Source organism: Vipera berus (assembly GCF_964194415.1).
Source record: "Vipera berus genome assembly, chromosome: 1".
In the NCBI taxonomy this organism is placed as follows: Eukaryota; Metazoa; Chordata; class Lepidosauria; order Squamata; family Viperidae; genus Vipera; species Vipera berus.
In genome coordinates, this window is record NC_138202.1 from 94,860,968 (window position 1) to 94,886,434 (window position 25,467).

General features: G+C 35.6%; 2 protein-coding genes across 10 annotated transcripts in view; one reads left to right on the plus strand and one right to left on the minus strand.

Moving 5' to 3' along the window:
* Positions 1-4,356, plus strand: part of ELP4 (elongator acetyltransferase complex subunit 4) — a 150,229-nt gene extending 145,873 nt beyond the window's left edge. For 2 of the 3 annotated variants that reach the window (XM_081312964.1, XM_081312962.1), the window contains one exon: positions 2,827-4,356. In XM_081312964.1, coding sequence (XP_081169090.1) covers positions 2,827-2,921 — 95 coding nt within the window. In that variant the 3' untranslated portion in view covers positions 2,922-4,356. Of the gene's footprint in view, positions 1-768; positions 1,199-2,826 lie in introns of all 3 variants that reach the window. The other variant, XM_081312961.1, reaches the window with a different exon arrangement.
* Positions 4,357-21,146: 16,790 nt separating this feature from the next.
* PAX6 (paired box 6) overlaps positions 21,147-25,467 on the minus strand; it is a gene marked incomplete at its 5' end in the record, with an annotated part of 42,337 nt that continues 38,016 nt past the window's right edge. For all 7 annotated transcript variants that reach the window (XM_081313111.1, XM_081313109.1, XM_081313108.1 and 4 more), the window contains 2 exons: positions 21,147-22,169; positions 23,724-23,874. In XM_081313111.1, coding sequence (XP_081169237.1) covers positions 22,084-22,169; positions 23,724-23,874 — 237 coding nt within the window. In that variant the 3' untranslated portion in view covers positions 21,147-22,083. The remainder of the gene's footprint in view (positions 22,170-23,723; positions 23,875-25,467) is intronic.

The window sequence follows — 25,467 nt, forward strand, 5'->3', positions numbered from 1 at the left end:
TACATAGTTTTACACTTTAGATTTACTTTTAAATTGATCATATTATAGTGTAACAGTGTAGTGTAAACATATTGCTTATTTTGAACCAACTTATTGTGATTAAGTAAATAATGTTTGGTTGTAGAATCTAACAAAATATATAATAAAAATAATATTAGTCAAAAGTATATATACATTTATATTGAGATAATTATTTTAAAGCAATACTCTTTTTTTAGCATTGTGAAGGTTTTAGATCAGCAGCAACTTATTCAAAGGTTATTAGATGTTTTATTTTCTTTCTTGTATTTGTCAAAGCCTTTGCTTAACCTCTAAGCAATTCTTATTTATGCTCACAATATTAAGAACAGATTGTATTCTGGTGTGCTTTCCTCCCTTTCTAATATAAAACAACTAAAAAAATGTAACCAAGTGAATGCTTTTCTCTCTAGTGTGATCAATACATGCTGTGACAGAGCCTTCCTATTATTATGCACCTAGTTACTCATTCCAAGTCACAGTCAAGGGCCTTTTAACATCCCCCCTTTTCCTTTTTTTTATTTTTGGTGAACAAAGACTATGGCTGAGTTCACACATCAAGCTAAGTCAAAACTAAGCAAACTACACTATGTTTACTGCAATGTGTGAACCAAGTATTGCGGATTGTAAACCACAATAGACTCTTTCACAAGGCTGCACATGAGAGTCTTGCAACATTGGTTCCTGTCTATCTTGCAGTCTCATCTGAATTCAAACTGTCTTCACTTCTACCTCCCATTTTTTATTCAGTCATTCAACAGGAGAAGGTTTCTTCCAAGCCTGCTGTGGGATTGCCCCTTTTCACCACTTGTGCCAATAATCACCGTGAATCAGAGGCCGTTGGAAAATACATTATCTAAGGACATACTTCAAATGACTGTTGTATATAAACATCTTGAACTGTTGGCAGTTTTCAGAGCAATGAAGGTTTCTGGTTTCTCTTCTGAAGTGATTTTATCCAGATTACAAGTTCTCCACACTACTTGATCTAACTGTGGATGCGATGCATGACTCAACATATATTTGTTCATACTGTTCCTGTTGGTCAATTACAACAATCCCAACTGGGTTGCTTCACCTGGAAATTTCATTTGACCTCTCCACACGAATGGGAATTCCATCAATAAATATTTTTATAACAGTCCAGAATATGCAATACCTGTTGTTGAGAAGGATAAAGGTAATAATGAGAGAAAATGCTCATCCCAGGGTTAATTTAGTATGTGCTGCTATAAATTATGTATGCAAATGATTTCTGGTTCTAATTTTTTTAACTTTGTGAAATATGTCACAATACATATTGAATGCATACATGTATGCACCATCATGCAATTCACATTGGAATAAGCAATATTGTGTGAAGAAAAGAAAAAAGAGTAAAAAGTGGAGGGGGAATAAATTAAAGGTAGAAAATAAGAAAAAAGGAGAAAATAAGAGAAAATGAGGTCTAATTTAAATCTGGTATGTAGCAACACCATTCGCTATATATTCCAGCATTTTTCTGTTCTTACCAACATCCACGCTCTCACCAAATCCATGCAGCAATTCATATATTGCTTCTTAAGTTCTAGCCTCTCTTTCTGAGATCATCTTATACTGATCTTCTAGAATTATTATTAAAATTGTTTATTGTTATAACCATACACATTAAAGCCTAACTGATTCTGACTTGTAAAACTGAAGATTAGACTTAATATGTTTCTGTCGATATTGAAACACCATAAGCATAGTCATTCTTCCTATTGAATCTTACATAATGAAGTTCCAAAGAACCTTTGTCCAGTGGGAATAATTTATTTATGTTTTTATTTTCTTTCAATTACTTATTTCCATTTTAAATTAAATGTTCCTTTTGAAAGTCTCTGACTCCTTATCATATCGTATGGACGAATTGTTGTTAATAAACACAAACCCAAGTACCAAGAAATAGCAAGCATTTTGTTCCTTTGAATTCTAACTTGTATACAGTATCACAAAAGTGAGAGTATTCTTCGTATTGCTTCATGCCTACTTCTGGTGGGAAGTAAATCATGTTATCAGTAATAAAATAAAAGTAGAGACAATGCACTTAGGTTAGAATACTGGTTTGGTAACTGGAGGGAAGTTATCTTCATTCGGTCAAATTGTATTGAGTTTTATTCTTCTGAATAAAAACTGAACATTCATTATCAGTGCAAACTGAAAATGGAACAATTTGTTTTTTTGTTTTGGGAACAAAATGAAACCTGTGATTTAATCCTGTACATATGTATCAAAATTAGGCCATATTGACTTCATTGGGCATTACATATGAGGGTCTGGGAATACATTGAAATCACTAGAGGATAATTCCCATGTTAGAGAATAATCCCCAGGCACACAGTAGGATTAATGTCTAAATATACTGTACATCTTTTGAATTGTATTGTAAAGGACTTATCTTGGCCTTATGGAATTAGTTTCATATGAAGTTTTGCTCAACTCAACAGCATCCTGTACTTTTTTTTTTAACCAATTTGGATCTCAGGCTTGACTGTGAACTTTGAAAGAACTTGAGAGAGAGAAAATAAAGCTGAGTGGAAAATAGCAGAATTTTGTAGAGAAATATATGACATATGCTTAATGATTTGAGAAACAGTTAAGAGTTGGGAAACCATTCAAATGTTTCGGTCATTGGCTGGGAGAAGCAGAGCTATATTTGAAATGAGTAATATTTAAATAATTCATTATAGTTCTCACTCTTTTTGTCCCCTCTGTCCTCTTCCCTCTCCCCCCCTCTCTTCCTTCCTCTCTCCCCTCCCCTCCCCCACTGAAAATCTCCTGCCACAGCGATTGCATTTGCCTCCAGACTTGTCAGCCACAGTGAGCCGCACAAGCAAACAGGATCTGGCAGTCTCTGCCAAATTGCTGAGCACAGAATGTAGTGCGATGGCCATGGGCAAGAAGCACCTGGACTTCTAGTGATTTCAACTTAGCAGCTTCACTCCAATTTATATGACACTCTAATTATGACTGTTAATGACTTTCGTAAATATTTTTCTTCATCGTTGTGACCCAGCAGTCCTTCAAGGGAAAAAAAAAAGTAACTTGCAAGCTTCGTATCTTTCCATTCTGTTATTTTTATGTTCACAGGTGTGGTGTTTTGACAGTAAACAAATGCATTCTTTATGGTGAGAACATTTTAAAACTAAACTGCCCTTTGGAAAAATTAATTTCTATTGTCAAAAACTTGACTTCTGTTATAGGTAAAATTCAAGATAGCAAAAGAATTTTAAATGTTTACCGGAACTACTGTTTTTGTAAATCAATATTACATTAAATAAAATAAAAAATTATTTCGGGTAAGTTATTTTGATATCAAAAGGGGTATCTCAAAAAATATTATTCAATAAAATATGACAAATTCTTTTATATAATTGTGTACAAGTTGTTCTGCACCAGTGTTATTACCTATAACTTAGTGAAGTTGTTTTATTGTGAACATTCACATTAAATAATGAGATTATCAGATAGGCTCATAAATATATTAAAATGTATGAATGAAATTTACAAAACACCTAGACTTTTTTTAATGAAATTCAAAATTGTAATAATAATCCTAAATAACTGATGCCATACTAATGAAATTATGTCAACAGAGTAAAATTCAGTCTGACAGCTACATTAAAATTAAAAATCAAAGAGAGTGAAATGGAGCTTGGAAAAACAGAGATCAGAGAATGTATATGGTGCAATAAAAAATAAAATGGAAACTTTCATACTTGTGAGTGTGACTGGTGGGTTTATGTGTTGTACACATATGCATATTGTTTGTAAGCTGCCCAGGGTTATGAAACATAAGATGGGTAATTATATATATATAAATATGCACACGGGCTCACGCACACACAAATGCACCTTAAACATATTCATATTTCCCATGCATGAAATGAAAGTACAAACTATATAAATATGAAAAAATGTATTTATTGACAATAAAACCTGCATATTTATATAGAAGTAATGTACCAAAGGGATTATCTGGTGAACATCAGGAAGCAGGGACCCGGCAGATTCATTTTAGATGGTATCTGGTGTTAAGACTATTAGGATCTTATTTTAAATCATTTCTCTATAATTTCCACCGTGTTCACTTTGGATAGTTCAGATCATACTTCAGATTGTAATTTTATAGATATAAAAGCAATGTGTCTCTTCAAAAAAAACTTAAAACACTGACTATAATAATGTTAATGTATTTTGATTGGAATGAAATTAAAGTGTTGGTTAAGCAATCGACTTTATAATGCTGTAAGTAAAATGGCACACTTCAACAATTGCTTAATATGAATGTCAATCATTTTTTAAAAAATACTGTACTATAAACACATAGTGTATGCAATTTTATTCTGAATTAGAATAATTGAAACAATGTCAGCTATTGCTAGGATGTCAAATCTATCCATCATATCTTGTCATTACCAGTTTATTTTTCTGATCATAATTCTGACACGTTGCAGTATTTTGAATTAAATGCAAGTACAGCTAGTTCTTTAATTTTTAAATGGGACGCACATAAGTCCTATACTCATGTCTATAATTTTACATATGCATCTTATCTTGAAACCTATATAAAAAAATAAAATGGAAATTCTTTAATTAGCACTCATATCAGTGTAGAGAGATATAAGCTTAACCTAAATAATATCAGAGAGATCTGAATTTGCTTTAATATATGTACACCAAAATTGGGGAAATGATGGCAGATCTGCCAAGTAATTTCAAAGAAAAACAATGAAAGCTTTATTATACCTTTTAAAGATATGAAAAATTAATTCCTCTGAAAATATAAGACTCCACTGTCTTAAATTGTACTCAAAGCTGTATAGTCAGTCTGTATTTCATGAAAGTAGACTTTTTGTTGTTAAAATAATCTCTCACAATTGAATTTTTACAAGAATAGCCCCTTTGATTATTAATGATATTAAAACTGTGGTCTTAATTTTGAGCAATGATAAAGTACCTGGACATAATGGATTTCCTGATGAATGATACAAAGTATTTTCTGACACAGCTGTTTTTAAACTTACATTGATTGAATATGTGCCATCAAGTTGTTCGTGTATCCTGGAGGCCGCATAGACTTTCTATCCCTAATCTGGAACTTCAGCAACTGCTCATTGCCACTTTGACTGAGGCCATCCATCTTGCTGGTCATTCTCTTTTCTTTTCTTCCACCTTTCCCAGCATTAGTCATATTACTTTTTATATAATAATATTTTGGAAGAAGACATTTTGTTACTATTTTTTAGTGAACCTTGCCAGGCAAACGTCATATATGTTCAATTTAGGCTTATCACCCTGACCAATGCAGATATCAAGATATAACAGCTGTTGTAGCAAATAAGAGTTCTAGCAAAAGGCATTTATCTTTAGTGATCAAGAATGATTAGGTTAGGTTTTTTAAGGATTGACATGGATCAGACAATATATTATTTACAGTAAATCAGATTGATATGAATAACGATAGAGAATATCAAGCTGTGATTATATCACTGAAAGCTGGAAAAGCCTTTGGCAAAAATTTTCAGCAACGTATGTTCAGTATTCTAGCTAATTTAAGATTTTCTGAAGATCTGTATTCAAATGTACCTTCTTCATTTTAATCCATTTTTATTGATAAAGGCACTAGACAAGGATGCCCATTTCCTCCTTTTATTTTAAATAGGTGTTGGAAATCAGTAGCATGTTGTATTAACAAGATGACAATATTTAATGTTTATAGGATAACTAGCTAGTGTTATATGCTGATGATAATATTTATGTCCATACTTCATGTCTCCTTTCCAGTTCTGATATATTGGATTATTATTATTTTTTTGAAAAATAGCAAGATTCTGAACTACTCCAATAAACAACCATCCGATATAGCCCAAGTTAGAATTGCCAATGAGTAAAATTATCTTCAAGCTTCAAGCTTTTTTAATCAATCAATCAATCAGAATTGAGCTGGAAGGGACCTTGGAGGTCTTCTAGTTCAACCCCCTGCTCAAGCAGAAGACCTGATATCATTTCAGACAAGTGACTGACCAGTCTCTTCTTAAAAACCTCCAGTGATGAAGCACCCACAACTTCTGAAGGCAAGCTGTTCTACTGATTAATTGTTCTCACTGTTAGGAAGTTACCTCTTAATTCCAGGCTGCTTCTCTCTTTGATTAGTTTCAGTTCATTGTTTCTTGTCCTGCCTTCTCGTGCTTTGGAAAATAAGTTGACCCCCCTCCTCTTTGTGGCAGCCCCTCAAATACTGGAATACTGTTATCATGTGACCCTAAGTCCTTCTTTTCTCTAGTCTAGCCAAACCCAAATCCTGCAACCGTTCCTCATATGTTTAAATCTCCAGGTCTTTAATCATCTTAGTTGTTCTTTGCACTTTTTCCAAAGTCTCAACATCTTTTTTGTATTTTTTTTATGTTTTGTATTTGTAATCGATATATTAACTATCTCAGGGTCTTTATCTTTTATGACAATTCACAGGCAATTACTCTAAATATCAATAAAAATATAAATAGGTCTATTTGGATCTCTATATCTAGCAAACATTAACCCCTGGGGCATGTTTAATGACTCATCAAACAGCACTCAGCTATTTAAAAAAGTCTTTGGACCAAATGGTACCTTCTACCTGCTATGGTTGAAATGAAATTAGAATTTATTTTCAGGATACTGTTCTTCCTTCTGACCTTGCAGGCAAGCAAGGATCAGTTCAATTCCCCACTTACATAAATCTGTCAGACCCAAAGGATCTGTTTCTGCCTTCACTGATCTTTTCTTTACTGGGAAGAAAGTAGTAGTCAACATGAACAAAGGCAGAATGAAATTGACTAGATGCCTCAGAAATTCCGCTCCATCTAACTGAAAAGTAGAGAAAGTTGCAACAAAGTATCTGGGTTATATGTGTCTAAATCCAGCAATGTTACTCTAAAAAAAAACATTTTCCTGTATATGATCCCAAGAGCCTGAGAGTGAATCAGTACCTAGAACATTCTACTCTGCTATTCAAAACTCTTACAAAATGTCTTGTCTTTTGTTGTTTATTCCTCACCTTGCAAAGCTGGAACTCAACGATTGTTGAATAAAAGGTTACTTCCCTTCAATCTTGTTCTCCATTATTTCTAATTTTTCCACCACACTGCCTCCCTGCCTTTCCATACAGTGTCTGGGTTGCCTAACTGAATGTAGATTACAAACTGACTATTCTTGAATCTTGCTTTAACCAGTCATTTGTCTCTCTAGATTTTTAGGTTTGGGGAAAATATGCATTAATACTTGTATTTTTTTCCTTTGATATGCTTAAAGTGAAAGGATGAATTTGCAGTTTGCTTTGGTATATATTTCAACTGCAAAGTTATCTTTGGGCTTGAAGCAAAAGTTATCTTAAGATATGACAAAATGATATTTATCAATGTAGATCTGTGGCATTTTGGATACATCTGATTTACTACAAGTGATTATTAAAGTCTATAGCATAAAAAACCCTAGAATTACTATTTATAACATTCTGTTTATTTATTTATTTTATTTTAATTCCATTTATATCCCGCCCTTCTCCGAAGACTCAGGGCGGCTTACAAGCTTAGCAGTAGCCTTCATTCTATGTATATGCCTGCTTATTAGGGCTTTCACACACCCCCAAGCGGCATTATTACAAAGTCAGCTTAATTGCCCCCAACAATCTGGGTCCTCATTTTACCTACCTCGGAAGGATGGAAGGCTGAGTCAACCTTGAGCCTGGTGGGATGCGAACCTGCACTAATTGCAGGCACAGCTGGTGTTACTTAAGGAGGCATTAGCCCACTGCTCCACCAAGGCTCATTGATTCATATTAAATGAATCAATTTAATATGCAAACTATAATGACTGAATGGAAGAAAATGTAAGATTTTGTTTTGCTGGACAGCAGGAGGAGGTGTTTACATCAGTTGCAAAACTTCAGTAGATATACTAACCTACCCATCACAAGACTCCTACTGATGACTCATACCTGACCCATCACAAGACCCATTACAAGACCCTTACTTGACACACCCACATATGACTCAGCACAAGACCCTCACTTGGCACACCCACACCTGACCCATCACATGACCTACTGCCCACACAAAGCCCTTATAAACAGAAGAATACTGACACTGACATCCCCTAAACTCTTCTGGAGATGTTACCTAGCCGGGTAACGAAACATTCGAAAACCAACCCGCAAGCTCAGAGAATGAACCTTCACCCTCATCCTACACCCGAGCTACAGATATTTGCCACTATATTATACTGTGTCTTAACCAACAAAAAAATACTACAATATTTAGACACTCCATGGGGTTTATATATAAAAGGCTTGATCTAGGCTTTTAAACGTATTCTTTTAAACATCTCATCTCCCTGTGATGAAAATGGCCCCATTCTTCATATCCTTTAGGAAGGAAGTCCCTTAAAATATGGCTTTGTCAACAGGCCAGGAGATCTCAAGGAGGTGACAATTCGATGAAATGGCTGCACAGGTTTTGACATTAATTCCCTCCATGTTCTTATTAATTCTGGTTTCTTTTAAGTGGAGTTTTTAACTACAATTTTTATGATGGTTTTTATTGTAATCTCAAAGGTACTTTTTCAGGAAGCAACTGGACTTCCTTGTTTTTCTTTGAAGATGTTTTGCTTCTCATCCAAGAAGCTTCTTCAGCTCTGATTAGATGGTGGAGAATGGAAGGATTTATATTTCTTGCAGACAGCTGGAATATAAACCCTTCCATTCCCCACCATCCAGTCAGAGATGAAGAAGCTTCTTAGATGAGAAGTGAAATGTCTTTAAAGAAAAACAAGAAAGTCCAGCTGTCTCCTGAAAAAGCACCTTTGGGACAAGCTTGACCTCGATGACTGAGAATCTCCACAGAGTTTTTATTGTAAGTTGCCTCCACTTTACTGTTGATAATAATAATAATAGTTGGAAGGGACCTTGGAGGTCTTCTAGTCCAACCCCCCACTCAGGCAGGAAACCCTATACCATTTCAGACAAATGGCTGTCCAGTCTCTTCTTAAAAACTTCCACTGTTGGAGCATTCACCGCTTCTGGAGGCAGGTTGTTCCACTGGTTAATTGTTGTAATTGTCAGGCTGTAAAAATTTGATAGATAGAAGGATAGAGATAGACAGACAGAAAGATTAATGTTTGAAGATGTGATAAATGCTTCATTTAAACATGTTTGTACAATGCATTACATTTGTTCCAGTTGTAATAAATATGACATGTATTAAATCAACTTTGACAAAAAATACTGTTTTCAGATATTTGTGTCTTTTGGATTATATTCCTATTTCATAGAAATGTATTGATTCTCTTGGTCCTACTTATAGTTAATAAACATATTCTTCAGCACTGGAAAATAAATATATGGCCCCAACTATTCAGTGATTTGAAAGGATTTTAGCTGCAGGAGTAAATTAGATGAGGCTGGTTAACTGAATGTCTTTCAATCAGGGTTCAGGCATGGACATTGCTTTGGTCATGCTGGCTGAATTCTTGTTTAGACTTTTTATACCTTTTAACTACCGTATTCTAATCAATCCTCGTATAACCTTTTAACTACTTTATTGTAAACCTAGAGGAGTCATTGCAAGTGTGGTATTCAATAAAAATGAATAATACAGTTCTACACTAAAGAGACAATTTAAGATTATAATATTCTCCGTTAAACCTGATTATCTGCAAGACCCCTTCTCCTACTAGGAACTTGTCTAATTGTTGTACTAAAAAGAGCAGAAGTTCTTCTGATGATCCCTTAGATATCTGAAGCTTGGTTTTTAGTATGGAGAAAAGGGCATTCTTCCATGTAGCTCCCAGACTGTAGAGCATACTCCTTACTCCTATTCTCCCAGTATTTAGGTGGTTGGCAAAACCACTTTTCTTTTCCCAAGCTTTTAATTTTTAATGGCTTTAACAATTCATTTTAATGTTGGTTATTGTAATTGCATCAGTTTTATTTTTATAATTTGCTTTTTTTTAACATAAGCCATCCTGAAAGCTGAAATAAATAGAAATGGATATAAATTCAATGTTATTTTAAATGCCATACACAGTAATTTTGAGATAATAAATTCAGGAGATGTGTGTCAGTAAGTCCTAGGTGCTTTTTTTGTAACAGAAAAGTCATTGTTCAATCAATCAATCAATCAGAATAGAGCTGGAAGGGACATTGAAGGTCTTCTAGTCCAACCCCCTGCTCAAGCAGGAGACCTTGTAGCATTTCAGACAAGTGACTGTCCAGTCTCTTCTTAAAAACCTCCAGTGATGAAGCACCCACAACCTCTGAAGGCAAGCTGTTCCACTGGTTAATTGTCCTCATGGTTAGGAAGTTTCTCCTTAATTGCAGGTTGCTTCTCCCCTTGATTAGTTTCCATCCATTGTTTCTTGTCCTGCCTACAGATGCTTTGGTAAATAAGTTGACCCCCTCCTCTTTGTGGCAACCTCTCAAATACTGGAAATACTGTTATCATGTCCCCCTGAGTCCTTCTTTTCTCTAGACTAGCCAAACCCAAATCCTGCAACTGTTCTTCATATGCTTTAGTCTCTTGTTCCTTTAACAAGAGTTTTTAAGATACTGTCTAAACATGAATGTTATTATTCATGTACATGATACATTTTTTTAAAAAATGTATTTTTTTAAATACATTTTTTTAAAAATCAATCATATATTTAGATTGGGACATGCAATCCAATAGTTTTCTGATACTTTAACACAAATGGCCATGCTAGCTAGAGCTAATCAGAAATTAAGTTGCAAAATAAATAAATGTTATATAATTTCAGTTTTATTAATCCCAAAATAGTGCAAAATGTACTGTATACATCACAGTTCCAAAACATTTCAACAAAATGTGAAGTAGAAGATGGAAGATTATTTTTCCGGGTCTCTCTCTTACTTTAACAATACAATAAAAAATGTATGTTTAATTAGAAGTAAATCTCTTCATGGTACTTCATTGTAAAAGACTGCAGGAAGGCAAAACCAAAACAATAAAGGGTCATGTGATATGTTAAAAGCTACCAAATTTATAAAAAATATATATAAATAACTTCTTGGACTTCATGTTGGTCATCTATTTAATCAAATATATATGTATATATGTGTGTGTGTGTGTGTGTATATATATATATATATATATATATATATATATATATATATATATATATATATATATATATATATATATATATATATATATATATATATATATATATATATATATATATGTATATATATATATATGTATATATATATATATGTATATATATATATATGTATATATATATATATGTATATATATATATGTATATATATATATATATATGTATATATATGTATATATATACACACACACACACACATATATACATATATATTTGATTAAATAGATGACCAACATGAAGTCCAAGAAGTTATTTATATATATTTTTTATTGTATTGTTAAAGTAAGAGAGAGACCCGGAAAAATAATCTTCCATCTTCTACTTCACATTTTGTTGAAATGTTTTGGAACTATGTATATATATGTATATATATATTTCTGGAAACTTATAGCAAATTCAAGGCATCACCCTAATCAGTTTAATCTCTGTAAAGCTGCAAAGATTAACCGTGTTGACAACCTTCAGGATGATCAAATGTGTTCTAACCACAACAAGGGACTAACAGAAATATCTCCACTTTCAGACCATTAATCAGCTACTCAAAAGTAACAATTAAATCCCATGTATGGTCACCTGTATGGCTTGGGCTGGCAGTCATTTGGAACAAAATCAGGAAAACCTGAGCCATTACAGTTTGCAGCACGGAAATTGAATATCTGCCACCAGCCCTGGTCAACTCGCTGAAATAGTAGTACTGCTGGACAGGTTTTACAGCAATGGCAATTTGTCCATTGAACCTAACTTCAAGCCTCACTTCCATTCATCTGTCGATCATGGCATCTGGTTTCTTCTAAGGGGGTCTTAAGAAATCATCACCATTCCCCCTCCCTGTCTTTGGTGACATGGCTGTTTATTTGTTTTCTTTCAAAAAGAAATGCAGCTGCCTTTGTTATTCGTGATTATCCTATGATAATCCCATGATAATCTGCTGGAGGCAGTGCTACAGCCTATCTCAGGGGGTGTCAGCTCTCCCGGGTAACCCAGACAGGCAACATAAGTAGATGAGATAATTCTACTTTATTATAATGCAACATTAACAGGATCTTGCAAATCTGAAGATGCCAACTTCCTGCTGCCATTTTTAACCCTCTGATAAATTGGAGCCGGTTCTTCCTAAATGTCTTCCTCTGATTGTTGTTAAGTCTTTGGGGACTCTTTTTTTCTTGTCTGGTTTTTCCTAGGCAACATCTCTTTGCTTCATCTTCCTCATCCACTCTAGATGCCATGCACTAAATAAATGAATAAATAAATTGCAGGAGGTCATCATTCTACACAACTATTGTCCAGTCTCCAATATTCCCTTTGGGGGAAAGAGTATGCAAAAGGCTGATGGATACGAGCTATAGAGAATCTTGGAGTAAATGGATTATTTGGCTTCTTTCAAATGGATTTCTTACTGGGGCATAGTACAGAAACAGCATTGGGCATACTCCATCTTTGCCAGAATCAGGACAGGGTGATACAGCCATCCTTGTGGACGAGCTGTGGAAGATGGGAGAAGGAGGCACTGTGTTACTGCAGTTTGCCTCTTTAATCAGTTGTTGGGCCCACTCAGTATTAATGAAGGGGGAGGGTCCTCATTTAAGGAGTGCTTAACGCTCGGCACTCTCCCCTTTCTGTTTAACATCAACATGAAAATTGTTGAGTCAGAATATTCATTGGTTTGGACTACAGTATTATCAGCACACTGTATTATATCTCAACCACATGCTGTGTGGCTGTTCTAGATGAAGCAGAACAGACTTCAGCTCAATCCTGACAAAATTAAGTTACTGTAACTGCTTGAGCCAGCTGTGGTTGGGGATGTTTTTATTATTGGTCTTAGGTGGGAAAGCATTTCCCCATGTTATACAAATTTAGGATCCTCCTGGATTTTCAGCTACTGCTCAAAGAACAGATTGCAGCTGTGGCCAGGAGGGCTTTTTTTGCACCGGCTCATCTTATGCGCTAGTTGCACTCTTTCCTTCACCAGGAGGCCCTTCAGATGATCACTCATGCCCTAATCACCACATGATTGGACTATTACAATGTGCATCAAATGGGGCTACCCTTGAAGATTATCAAGAAGCTAGAGTTGGTTCAAAGTTCACAGTGCAGGCAGTAACACACTTTTCATTATGCCAGTATGCAGCTGCTGTGCTAGATGCATTGCTTACCAGTTGGCTTCCAGGTACAATTCCTGTTGCTAGCCATCACATATAAAGTTGTTCATGGCATAGGCCTGGTTATCTGCCAAACTACCTATCTTCAAATGTTTCTGCCTGCCTGGTATGTTCCAGCACAGTGGGTGCCCTGCGGCTGTTCTATTAACCACTGTCATCTTGAGGGACTGAACACAAGTGCTGCCTATCGTAAGCCACGCTCTGAAACAGCAACTCCCCCAGAGATACAGACACCTCCCTCTCTGCTGGGATTCTGGAAAGAGCTTTGAGATCTGGCTCTGTTCCCGAGCCTGGGGTGAATGTATCAGGGGTGTGGCCTGTAGTGCGTTACTGTTATGGATGTTTTTACTGTTGTTGGATTTTGTAAGCCAGAAAGGTCACTGAGTACTCAGTGTGCAATCAGACAAATTTATAATAAGACAGCCTCCACCCCTGTCGTTGTCTAGGTTTGTCCTTTCCTCCTTGCTCAAATCCAGATGTGACTACCCATGAATCTGAGATTTAGCAACAGCTGCCCTGTGATCCAGTTTATGAATCCCACCTTACTAGATTCAAGACATTGTGGCTTTTAGCACAACAGAAAGGGTGATTGCTTGTGCCCACCCCAGTCTTACAGTGAATTTCTGTTACCTAAAGAAAATGAAGGGAAAGTCCTGATTTAATTCACATTCAAATATTACCTTTTACCATTTCAGGAAAGCAGAAACATAGTAATAATTTATAATACCTATAGGTTCAAAAAAAAAATCCCAGGAAAACAATGCTGATTTTTTAAAAACGTGTAAATCCATCAATAGCTTGCCCAATTATTTCAAAACATTCTTCTTTTTTCCCCAACATTCTTCTTTGTTCATTTATGATCCAGGATGAGCTACAAGAAAACAGTTCTTCCAGAATGGCATAAATAAAAGATGTCAAAGTAGACATTTCCAAGGAACCATAGAATAAGCAAAGACATTTAAGCCACTGGTCCCACTTCCTGCTGAGTTAAAAAAAATCTAATTTAATGCATCCTTGACAATGGCTGTCCAGCCACTGTGTGAAAACATCCAACAAGTGGATGTTCAACAATTTCTCTTGGTAAGTGGTTTCACTGTTGAAAAGCTAATAATTAGGGCTCCTCTTCCCCTGATCTTTAAACAGAATCTGTCCTCCCTAGCTTCTGGGGTGACAAAACAACAATCCATGGTTTTCAGACCTGTGGCACTACTTCCAGTTCTTGAAGAAAACTGTACTATCTCCCCTTTGTTGGCTTTTATTTAGATTAGTCATGTTAATTTCTTAAACTCTCTTCACTGTAGTTCATTAACCATTCTCACTGCACTCTTTGAACTTGTCCTAAAACTTATGAATCTTTAATTTGTGGGATCTGACCACTGGAGGCTAGAGAAAAACTATCACATGTAGTCCTCAGGTTACGATGGCAATTGGGACCAAAACTAAGCAGTGCAGTCCTAAAGTGCAAAATCATGTGACAATATTGCCTAGTGGCAGCAAACCCAGAAGTCCCAGGATGCTGTTCTAGCTCCAGAATTACACTGCTTGTTAAATAAGGATCTGGTGTGACTATGTTACAGGATGAAGTGGAATTCCCAGACAAGCAAGCTTATGGACAACAGCTATAGGCATGTGAGCAGGTGGCAGATAGACAGGTGGGCAGGTGTCACCAATGGGCACTACAAAGAGCAGGCAGATTGGTATTATGGAGGGTAGGGGAGAGGGTGGGTGTGAGTCCTACAGGACATGGGTAGGCAGGAACAACTTACAACCTTCTTCCAGCTTCCCCATTGACTTTGCTTATGGGAAGCTGACAAGAATGGTCATTAATGGCAATCATGTGACCATGAAGATCCTGCAACCGCCACAACTTTGAGGACCAGTCGTAAGTCCTCCTTGTTTCACCACCATCAATATTTGGAACAGTCATTGAACAAGTAGTCATAATTGGAGGACTAGCTGTGTTTAATATTTCTATTTACTCATGTCTGTTCATGCAAAAAGTACATTTGCCTCCTTCAGTTGCTATGTCCCCGTTTTACTCATTTTCACCCTTAGATTTGTTCCAAGATCCAGTTCACATGTATTATTGCCCAAGCCAAATAAGCACATTTTACACCTCTGCATTTAACTTATTTTTCCCCAAGTATGAACTGTGCTTTTGTCTCTGCTAAATTTCATTCTGTTACTTTCGGCCAACTTTACTAGCCTATCAAGATTATTTCTAATTTTGCTCCTGTGTTCTAGAATGCTAGCTATCCTGCCCAGTTTTGTCCATCAGGAATCTCTAGAAACAGTCCCTACATCTCTTCCTCCAAGATGGCTTCTTTGGCACTCAGTTCAATATTGAATTCCAGTTGCCCTTATCTAGCAAAGTAATGAAGCAAAATCTAAGGCATTCCTTCTAACTGTAAGCTTTTGTTTAAAACATCATATATACTCTCTAGAAAATGCACCCACCCCAAAGGCCTTTTTTTCCCCAGACAGATTCTGATTGCAGTTCTGCTAAGGCGTCTCTGTTTCAGTCTCCACAATGCTTGCAGAAAAGCAATATTTTCCTTTAAGAAAATAACAGGAAGAGATGCTTCTGCCTTCCCAATCAAAACAAATAAATGGAACAGAATGTGTGGCATTCTGAGGTGAAAGCTGACCCACTCTTGTTAGCCTGCCGCACAAAAGCAAACAAGAACAAAAGGAAGACAGTGTTAAGCGTCTGTCATAACATCACCCTGTAAAAAGAGCTTATCCCCAAATTAACACAAACCCCTGCAGGTGTTGCGCAGAGAAAATTAGATCACACAGTGTGTTTGGAAAAGGGCAAATCAATCTCTGGCATCTTTGGTAGCCATGATGGACATACATGATGTATGCTGTTCTATTTTAATTGATCTGTCCTTTTCCAATCACACCATGTTATTGGTGGCTAATTTAATTCCCTGAAGGTGTCAAAAGTCATTGCTGGACAACAGTAGTGGTAGAATCTGAAAACCAGCTACTGTCTGTATATTTATTTGCTTTTTACTATGCTGATTACTTGGGAAATACTGCAAAACATATACCAGAAAACCGCATTTGGACTTGATCTTATTAATTGGATAACATTTATAACTCTGCATTAAACATTTTTGATAGGGTATTAAAATAAAATGTAGTTCTTCAACTTTAAATTTCATTTTAAGAGAGTTTGTTCACCTGAAATTAGTACAGGATGTCCTAAAATAATGTTATTCTTTGCAAAAAAAAATTAATCATACTAGTGAAATAAGTATACAAATCCTATCCTACATTTATATGATCAAATAGCTTATGGGTTGGGTGTACTGAGCTCTCATTTTCAGATTATTTGGGAGAAATTCAAAATTTCAGGATAATTGAAACCTTGATTTTTACGTGACATTTTCAAGCAACATTTTCAAACGTCCTACTGTATTCAAATAACATTAGAGAATCACCATGTTTATGGTATAAAAATATATTTTTAGTAACTTTACATCTGTGGAGCCAATGGGTAGGGTCAAAAGAGTCGAGATGGCCATCGTGGAATCATATTATAAAAGCCCTGCCCTTTTGTATTTGTAAGCAATGTCGTGCATTTGCTAAAAGGCAGGATGATAATGTTGCGACTGCTATTTGCCTGTTTTGACATTTTCTCCTTTGACAATTTTGTTTTTTAAGGATGCATTCTTTCCCAATTCCTAACTGATTTAAATGAGATGGTTTCAACTCCATGTCTACTAACATAACATTTCACGAGCAGACTCATCTGCAAGAAATGCAGGGGGTCGGGGGGGGGGGAAGCAGAGACACTGTTTATGAGCTCCCTTTTTCACTGCTACACTTACAGGCACTTCCCCCATTGCTCTGCAGAGCTCTCCGATCCAAGGAAGCAAATCTCACGGTCATAGCAGACTGTGACATAAGGGAAGTCCAGTGCAAATGATCATTATATCTGTTCCGTTGAGCAAGAAAGAGTCCTTCCATTCAGAGAGACAGTTTCTGAATCCAGCCTCATGAATATATTGAAATAGTAAGGTCATTAGATGGATTTCCTTTCAATTACACTGTAAAAAAAATTATGAAAAAAAATATACAGGAAATTGCCAAGAATAAGATTAAGTAAAGCGTCATTGACTTGTAACTAGCTTATGCAAGGCAGAACTGCAATTATGATTTGATTTTGAGAAAAATCAAGCAAATAAGGATCAATTGGTTTACAATTCATTCGAAAGAATTAGATTAATGGAATTAGTAAAGAATGCACAATTCTATGCATGTAAAAATTAATAAAAAATAATAAATATTCTACTAAGGCTTGCTGAGATTGTCAAGAACTGATCATTCGTAATATTTTTTGGGGTAAACAAAAAAAAAAACTACTAATGTACCTAAAGCATAATGTATTTAGAATTAGTTATTTTTATCAGAATCATAATTAGGTTAAGAACACATAAACTGGAAATGCACATTGCTATTTTCTAGAACTACAACAGAAAAGGTCTAATGGGGGGAATGCTTTATAATGTTAATTTGCAAATATTTATTTTAAAATAGTCTTCTGAAGAGTATTTGCCTATCATACTCCTAATACAAAATTCTTTTTAGCAACCATTTATTAAAATATGAAACTTGGTAAGTTTCTTGTAAATTCTACCAGATCAAGCAATGCACTTCTTCCCACCTGGATTTTAAACTACTGGAACTTGCCCAGTACACATGATGTGCTTGTTTCATTTTATAATATAGCATGGCCTTGAAAAAGTAAACAGTAAAGTAATTGGAATGAAAATTCATGCTATTTGTTGTGTTACATTCTTTATCTTTACTATTCCCTCTCAGTTAGAGATCTTTGTCTTGTCTTGTCTAGACAAGATTCTTCCAGCACAAAGCTGTGCACAACTCTGGTTCTCTAATGCAGTGTTTCTCAACCTTGATAGCTTTATGATGTGCAGACTTCAACTCCCAGAATTCCCCAGACAGTTGAAGCCTGCACATCATAAAGTTGCCAAGGTTGAGAATAGCAATAGCACTTAGACTTATATACCGCTTCACAATGCTTTACAGCCCAGTCTAAGTGGTTTACAGAGTCAGCATATTGCCCCCAACAATCTGGGTCCTCATTTTACCAACTTCAGAAGAATGGAAGGCTGAGTCAACCTTGAGCCGATGAGAATCAAGCTGCCAAACTGCAGGCAGCCAGCAGTCAGCAGAAGTAGCCTGCAGTACTGCATTCTAACCACTACACCACCATGGCACCACCATGCCAACACTGCTGGCTGAGGAATTCTGGGAGTTGAAGTCCACAAGTCATAAAAGGGCCAAGTTTGAAGACCCCTGCTCTAATGTGAACCAGGCCAGCAGAGCACATGAAACAGGACACCCATCTTCACCCCAATGAGGAATGGGAACTAAAGCAGAACAGAGTCTGCTGTTCACCAACATGGGAAATGTACAACCAGTCTTTCACATGACAGTTTTGGACCACTTTTGGAATGATGCCTCTGGCAAAAGAAACAAGTACCACTCAAAGATCAATTACACTCTTGTGGCATTTGATTCACCCTGGAACAATAAGTGATTCAGGTGTAGCAGCAAGATATAAAGAAGCTAAAAGACAGAAGAACACAAGAAGAAGTACAAGCTCTTTAGGTATTTTTCATGATCCCTTCAATGAAAAACAATATTGAGGAGATTTCTAAGCACAGTCAAGAAGCTGTTCCGCAGGAGCTATCTAAAATTAACTATAAAATACTCTGACAGTACATCCTTAAGATCACTTAACACATTTTACCCTTTAACACATTGTGATAATCTATAATCAAGCTGGTTAAAAACTGTTTTTTTACATATTCATTGCCTGTTCAAATATAGCATACTGATTATTACAGTATAATTCTGTTGTAGGTGATGCAAAAGACAGAAGCAGAGGGCAGTAAGAGTAATTAATCTGGAATAAAACTGTGTGATCTTGTGATATGCCCTAGGACAGGATTTGACTCCATATTAATACAACCTAAAAGAAGATAATTATTTTTTTTCTTCCTCCTCCTCCTCCTCCTCCTCCTCCTCCTCCTCCTCCTCCTCCTCCTCCTCTTCATTTTCGTCTTTCTTTTGGATAATTTGAAATAAAAACCTTCTTGATTAGAAAAAAATATTCAAGAGGCTCTGTTTCTATGTACCATAAAATGATGTTAATGGTAGAATATGCACATTCTCATTCATAGACACAAGGAAATTTTCTTCAGGTTCGTTTTTGGACCTTAAAAAAGTTAGTATGATTTTCTTGAAGACTAGCAATGCATCTATACTCATTCTCATAGAATTAAGTTCCAGAAGGGAATTTTGAGGTGTATAAATACACAGAAACACAACTTAAGACAGATTTCTCTTCAAACTTGTTGGCATTTCTTTGAATTGCTATGTATTATTGTTTTGCTCAGTATTAGCTGTCTAATCAATCATAGCCATCAATATTATTCTGTATATGAAATATCCTCTTGGTATAAATGGCATTAAAATAAATTGACAGAAAAAACTTTTCAGTTTTAATCTGAATATACCTTTTTTAACTCAGCTCCTAAGCTGTGTTTTTCACTAAGGTTTCTAAAAAAATATATTAAAAGTCACCATCCTCATTTCAGTTCATGTGGAACGTGCATGCTGTAACTAAAGCTGGGTTACACCCTGTTTCATCTACCATGGAAGCCGTTTGTCCTTTGGATGCTTTCATAGAACCAATAAACTAAAATCTGTTTTAGGGTTACTACATTTTTTCTAAATAATAGAATAATCTTTTTGATTCAGAAGTTACACTTGGAGGAGAAGGAGAGAATCTCCCTTATCTTTTACAAGGATTGCTTGAGGTGTTTCCTTAAGTTGCAGGCTTCCAGGGCATCATTTCTTTACACATCATCTGATTTCTTCTTTCTTGCAGTGTTATAAGTAACAGCTGGATCACAATGAACTTCCTTCATAGATGTAGGAATGTTTATATTCAAATTGCCAAAGACTAAAAGCTTTTGACTTTCACTGGTCACGATCTACACTGTTGTCCTATGCTTATTACTTTTCTCTAATTGTTTCTTTATAATGCACTTTTTCACCCTTGTGTAATACATATGCAAAGGGCACTAAAATATTTGCCATTATAAATTCATGGCAAAATTATGTTAAGAAAGTGTGCTTTGTGAATACATGTAGGAATTCATTTCCTTAGAGAATTTTACTTAGAATTAAACATAGCCATTAAATAATTTTTAAAAAACCAAAACTCTACAAATTTGCTGTCTTCCACCCAGATATTCCAATTTAATTCCATTAGCTTTAAACTAGATTTATTTGAAAATAAGTGTTTTCAGCATTGCAGCTTAACTGAAATAAGTAGAAAATGTTAGTCTTTTCTCTAAATTCAAATGTATCCAACCTAAATTAAAATGTAGCTCTTATTTAAAAGTTATCTGTTTTCTCCTTATTAAATATTTCTTTATATAATATTTCATTGCAATTTGGAAAATTATTATTATTGTTGTTATTGTTATTATAGCTGTCATACGTGATATTCCAGCAAACTGTTAACTTTTCAACTGAGATTCCAGAATAAGTTGTAAAATCTATAAAAATTACTTTTGAATGCTCATTTTCAATAGGCAAATGTTACTGGCAAAATACTTATTTGTGTGTGTGTGTAAAAAAAATAGTTAAACCCTAACAAGGAACAAAATTTGCCACACCACACTATTAGGTTAAAAATAAAATAGTATAATAAAGGAAATACAAAGGCTTTGGCATGGTTTTTACAATCAACAATGGTTAATTTTGATATGTCGTTGTGAACAACTTCAAAACACTTAAGTTTAAAACTCTTGCAAGCACTTTTAATTGATTAGGAATGAATTCTAGATGCACAAAATGATTGGACTGTGAACAGTAGTACAACTATAGCTAAGAACAATTAACTTTTGCTGACCAAAAAAGAAATGTTTGATGCATGAAAATGTGTGTAAAACATCTATAGAATATTCTTGTTGAATATAAATGAAATTAACTTTATTATAGAAATCATTCTGGGAGATTTCTAGGGAAGACAAATACTTACATTTTGACATAAAACAAATTGGATTATATCAGAGACACAATCTACCCTTTTCCTATCAAACTTTTCTTCTTTGAAGTTAACCCTATGTTTGCAAATAAGCATCATCTGTTTATAACCTTTGGAAATTTCAACAGATATTTTCCTTACAGAAATATACTCTGAATTGTTCCCGGTTGAATTATATGTAGTGAAATAATATAGACTTGGAGCATAGTCTGGAACCTATGAACAAATTGGTAGAAGTATTCAATATAGTTTGATAAAACTCTTAATTCATGGCAAAGGTTGTTGATCATGGCTTCCTTTTAAAAAAAAATCATGACCAACACAAAAGCAAACATCCATTCAGTCTACATTGTTCTTTCATTATAACATATAAATGCCCATTTACAAATAATACACCAAAATGAATAAAAGTTTGGATACCAAAATGAAGATTTGTTCCAACTGATATAATTCCTTCGGTATACAAAGGTCCATGTTAAAGTCTTTCCTCATGTGTTACATCATAGGATGCTGTTGTAGTACAGAAGTATGTGGAAAGCCATTCTTCTTATAGAAATACAGATCAACCTCCAACTGATGTCCATATAGCCATTTACAAAATCAGCCCACGGTTTACTGTAACCTTGGCCAGTACTGAGACATATCAGGTTCACTGCCAGGAACTTGAACAGGAACTGACACTCCAGGAGAAATTAGACCTTGAAGAAGGGGAAAAAATGTGTTTGGGTGCATGTTTACAGATCAGTTGCTGGATAAATGATTAGATAGTTAGAGGGATAGAGGGATAGAGGGAGAGAGGGAGAGAGAGAGAGAGAGAGAGAGAGAGAGAGAGAGAGAGAGAGAGAGAGAGAGAGAGAGAATGACAAGAGACACTTTGGGAAATCCGTGAATAAGAACTTGGCCCTTTTATGACTTGTGGACTTCAACTCCCAGAAATCCTCAGCCATGGACGCTGGCTGAGGAATTCTGGGAGTTGAAGTCCACAAGTCATAAAAGGGCCAAGTTTGAAGACCCCTGGGTTAAGGTATTACGCATTCTCATATGCTCAGTGTGACCACTTCAAGCACTTCTATGCATGCACAGATATCTTTGTGAAATAACAAGTGGTTTTATTTTGGCACTGAATCTTGGCAGAAGTTCTATCCATGTATGTATATAAGTGCCCAGGTCATATATATTTCTCTCACTTTCCAACCATCCTTTCCAATGGTTTGCACAATAATTATTATAGTAATATAATTATGTCCATCTATTGGTTGAAAGATATCCAGCAGTACAACAGATATGCAGGATGGGACAAGGACTGGGAGAAGTAAGGTAACATAACATTGTATTCAGTGCAATTCTGTAATAGATAAATATGAGCAAATTACATATCTGTTTTTTTCTTTATATTACTCCTTTAAAAAGAGGCTAATAATTGAATAAATGAAACAGAGAAACTTCATGTAACAAGGAATGTGAATGATCAAAATCCACATAATGATATGCTAATATATACGGTAGCATATGAATTGTGTTTATTATTTATTTAGAATACAACACAAGCACAGCTTAGCAGTTTAGTTTATAATAATTAGGCAATAGGTCTCCCACTAACTAATGTAACTTTGAAACTTCAGCTAAGATAGGCAAAAATGTATTTGATTATTTATCAGAACAATAAAAGGATTGGATTACAAAATTCGATTACAATAGCCTTTTGGCTAAGATCAAGCATAGCATCTGTGCCTCAACTGATCTGAGCTTTATCTTCCTGAATTCCATAATATTTATCTCCTTCTCCACTATGGAGACAAAAGTGAATTAAATCTTGCCATAAGTCTATCTTAGTAATTTATCATTACTGTACTATTATATTATATATGATTATAAACATTGCACCTTTGTGCATCTTTTTATATTAAGATACCCTCCTCTCACCCAATTAGTAGAGAAAAATCAAAACCTATCAATTATTCTACATGGTTAAAGAAGTGCTGAACTACAGAATTTGTATTAATGTATAAATGACTTATACTATCAGTGAATTTCTAACAAAATGAGGCTTTCTTTTTCACCAGATTATTTTATTCATACTCTCCAATGATATCTAATTGGACTCTTAAACACTGATTTGTTATCTCCTCTTCTTTTGTTTAAGAGTTGATAACAAGTCATCAAGTTTTGCACAAAGGAATCAAAATTCCAATTCACGCGTAAGCACTCCTATAAAGTATCTCTGATGAAGGTACCAATGGTTGGTTGCTCACCTGTTGAAGTGGTTCCAGAAGCGCCCATTGGCTGGCTGTTCATATGTGTCTGCATATGAGGAGGGGTGTATGTATCATAGCTCCTCCCATTTACTGATGGACTTGTGGGCAACATGCAAGAATAAGAGGAAGTCTGGCTGGGTACTGGGGGCTGTGGGTAAAAAGACCGATATAATGTTCATTACTTTAAACATCATTTTATCTTTCCTTCTTTTTTTTTAACAGATGGTGCAAATGTAATCTCCACAAACTCATGCAACATTCATATTAACTGATTGGTTCCACTATGTTGGATGAGCTTTAGGTTGCAACAGGGAAGACTGGTGCCCAGTTGCATTTTCTAGCATACAGAGGTTGGCTCTGTTTGCCAACACAACTGACTCAACGTCCCCCCAGAGCAATAAACTCTCCCCCATATGCCAGCAGCCACTGACATGCATCAATAAGGCAGCCATGTGAAGGCCATTTTTAAGTCCTCCCACTCACACCATAAAGCAGGCTTAGAGTTTGTTTCCCCCCCATTAGAAAAAAATAATGGGAGGGGGAAACATTGATGGCCTAATTAGGTTCAGTGCCACTGTGGATGGAGTCAGAGGGAGGGCTTTCCCATGCTGACCCCTTTTTTCCATTCACCGCCAACCCTACCCCATTTGTGAAGGTCTCAGAGGGTGAAAAGTAGAAAGGAAACAGTGACACAATGCCTAGAAAAGCTGCATTTCGGCAAGGCGCTTCTGCAGCTTTGTGTCTGTTTCAGAGACAAAGGGTTACTTCTCTGTTAACCCTTTCAAATCCTGTTTTCATGGAATGATTGACTGGGAGAGGGGAGATTAGTTCATCCTAAATCTTTTTAGGTTAATTTTCCAGGTTAGTTGACAAGCTTATGATGATGGCACAGCCCAGCTTCTGCCCAATTAAATACATCATGGAAACAGACCATTGCATGCTTTCATTTAAATTTTGGACACTGCTTTCCTATCTACGGATGAAGTCCACTCCGCCTCTATTTTCATAAATTGCAAAAATACAGCTGCAAGGTTTCAGAACATTCATAAGCTAGGGAACTAACAGTAAAGCATGTCCAATCAGAACTGTCACTGAATTGGAATTTAGGAGAAAACCTTGATCTTTCGTGATTTTTCTAAGTGTCCATGCAGAGAATCTACTGTACTCTATATTAATAATAGCCATCTAGCTTTCCAGTTTGAAAATTTCCTCTTCCATCAGTCCAAAAGGAAGGAATGTATTTCTCCCAATCCACCCCATTTATTAGATTCTGGATCATGTACGAACCTAGGAAGAGGGTGACAAAAGAGGAGAAATGCCCAACGAGCTAAGAGGAGTCCGTTTGTGCAATTTTCATTTCACTCAAAAGTGCAAAAGATTTTTCATCCAAATCTCACATGCCTCAGCCTTCCCTTTAAAAGTCACGGCCCTATGTAGAATATCAGCCATCTGGATAGGCATGAAAGCTGTACCAGTAACACTGGCATCACTTCTCAATTGGTGCCTTTTCTTCCATATATGCTACATTTCACTTCCTACAACGAGCTGAAACTCTCTGAGATATTTAGCAGCACCTGATTATGATAAAGACAGGACTTTAAGTGCAAAATATTTCATTTTGCAGCATAATTCTATGCATATTGCTCCTGAAGTAAATTTTACTACTACATGAATTTAAATTGATGTTGTGTGCATATATACAGACATATGTACACTCATACACAGTGTGTTGTATATATGT